This window comes from Vigna radiata, unplaced genomic scaffold (genome assembly GCF_000741045.1).
Source record: "Vigna radiata var. radiata cultivar VC1973A unplaced genomic scaffold, Vradiata_ver6 scaffold_129, whole genome shotgun sequence".
NCBI classification, from domain to species: domain Eukaryota; kingdom Viridiplantae; phylum Streptophyta; class Magnoliopsida; order Fabales; family Fabaceae; genus Vigna; species Vigna radiata.
This window is the reverse complement of record NW_014543107.1, coordinates 148577-150858: the sequence shown is the minus strand read 5'-3', so window position 1 is coordinate 150858 and position 2282 is coordinate 148577. Positions and strand designations below refer to the sequence as shown.

The following is a 2282-nucleotide window of genomic DNA, read 5'->3' as shown; positions in this document are numbered from 1 at the left end:
ATTTAAGGAACCAATGGTCACAATTGGCGTCATTCAAAAATGAATGGTTCTTTGCTTCGTCTGCAGGAAGATCTCATGCAACTGCTCTGATTAATTCTCATCTCTCCCAAAGGAACTGCAAAGAGCAAATTATTGTTGTGTTATAAGGACATGACCAGAGTGACTTTGGAGATGCTGGAGATGGTGGTGGAATTCCAGTATTTAAATTTTGTTTAATCACTTCACATGAGAAATTTGCTGAGGAATTGGTTCAGATGCGATTACTTGTTCTTGAATTTATGTCCATTGGTTATGACACTTCAGAGGTAAAACAATTGCACTGGTCAACTCAGCTTTATGACGATGACTTCAAAGATTTGACAGACTGCAATCTATACTGTGAAGTGACTCATGGACCAATTCCTCCAAGTTTCAGGGATGGAAAGTTTGACATTACCTCTTTAAGATGTGACAACCAACCCAATCCTGAGATTTTACAGGTTTATTTAACAATGTGGCTGACAGAGGCAAACATAGGCATTCTCAAAGTGAATGAGATATTTACAGTGGTTGGCGAGGAAATGCATGTTAGCATTGTTTAAAGCTTCCGCCAACAGGAATAAGTCTTTAACATTGAGTGACCTCGTGTTTAAAGAGAAAATGAATGAACAAACCTTCTAACATTCTCTTTAGACGCTTTCATAGTTGGCCATGCAAAAAGAGCGACAAGATCTTCATATGTGGATGAAATTTGTTCAAAGGAAAAATTACCAGAATTGGTGTCTACATAGATAATATGCTCAATATATTGCAAATATGAAGGAGTTGGAAAGAACCTACAGACAACAACGATTGAGTTTGGCTATTTAGATTTTGAACTTGGCCAAAAATTAATTAAGTTATGTCTTCAAAAATAAAAATTAGTCATATTACGAGGTTCGTGTGACTCTCCATAAAGTATTATGAGGTTCGTGCGCTTCTCCATCAAGTTTTTATGAGGTTCTTGTGCCTCTAAAAGGGTGAGCAAGGGTATCACATAAATTTCCGCCCATACATCGGTACATCAACAAAATTGAAGAAGAAAGTCCAGAGCTATAAGAAGTTCAATTAAAGAAGCATCAGTTCTGAGCTTGTCAAAGGCTAGTTTTCGTCCTGGCACCAAAGCCCAATTTCCATCCTGGCACCCAAGCCCAGTTGTAATCCTGGCATCAAAGGATTTGAAAAAAATGAAGAAGAGAAGAACAAAATGACACACCATGCATCGCCGACATCTAGAAGGGATTCATGATTTCGTTCGAAGGAGTTCAAATTGTACATCAGCGAGAAAATTCAGAATTTTGAAAAAAAAAAGGGAAAGAAAAAAGTGAATAAAGGTCTCAATTGAGTTCCATCAAACATGGCACACAATGCAGAGATGACTCTAAAACAAAATTCAGAGAGGGAGGTCCAGAGCTATAAGAAGATCAATTCGAAAAACAAAGGGCAAGGTGATACCCCTCCACAGCGAAGTACACCTCTTAAGCGAAATTGAAACAAAATCAAAGGTGATACCCCTCTACAGCGAAGTACACCTCTTAAGCGAAATCAAAGTGAAATCAAAGGTGATACCCCTCCACAGTGAAGTACACCTCTTAAGAGAAATCAAAGGTGATACCCCTCCACAACGAAGTACACCTCTTAAGCGAAATCAAAGGTGATACCCCTCCACAACGAAGTACACCTCTTAAGCGAAATCAAAGGTGATACCCCTCCACAACGAAGTACACCTCTTAAGCAAAATTAAAGGTGATACCCCTCGACAACGAAGTACACCTCTTAAGTGAAATCAAATGTGATACCCCTCCACAGCGAAGTACATGTTGACAAATTGGTAAGTGTACCAAATCGTACAAGTAATATAAATGGTAAGACCAAGAGACTCGTATGGCTTCCTCGTTCGCGTGAATTAAAATAATAAGACTTGAGAAATAAAAATTAATAAATTGGGTTTGAGAGTAAAAATATTAACATGCAAAATAAAGATTGATTCAATTGACAAGTGAAAGCAATGGATGGATGGATGTTGTTGGGTACTAACAATTTCATCTATTCCACTCTCTCTTACATACTACCCTTGATTATTANATTGATTCAATTGTTATGCGACTTTCTTAGCCTCCCCTTAACCCGATCCCTCGGCGAAAAGGGCCTAATATCAATTACTGGCTTGCTATCCCTAGCCTCCCCTAGTAATTAATACCGCATTATAAACATAAGTTAGCACAATTGATCGTCCTACCCCTATCCCTAGGTGGTATTGCAAA

The 2282-nt window shown here is 38.4% G+C and overlaps 1 protein-coding gene across 1 annotated transcript; it reads left to right on the top strand.

Moving 5' to 3' along the window:
* Window positions 1-254: 254 nt before the first annotated feature.
* LOC106752932 lies at window positions 255-581 on the top strand. The gene has a single exon (XM_014634713.1). It carries the CDS (start codon window positions 255-257, stop codon window positions 579-581), a length of 327 nt encoding a protein of 108 aa, XP_014490199.1.
* Window positions 582-2282: the final 1701 nt, after the last annotated feature.

What these genes read in the sequence shown, in the direction of transcription:
- LOC106752932 (XM_014634713.1), top strand. Translation starts at nt 255, where the DNA reads ATGCGATTACTTGTTCTTGAATTTATGTCCATTGGTTATGACACTTCA.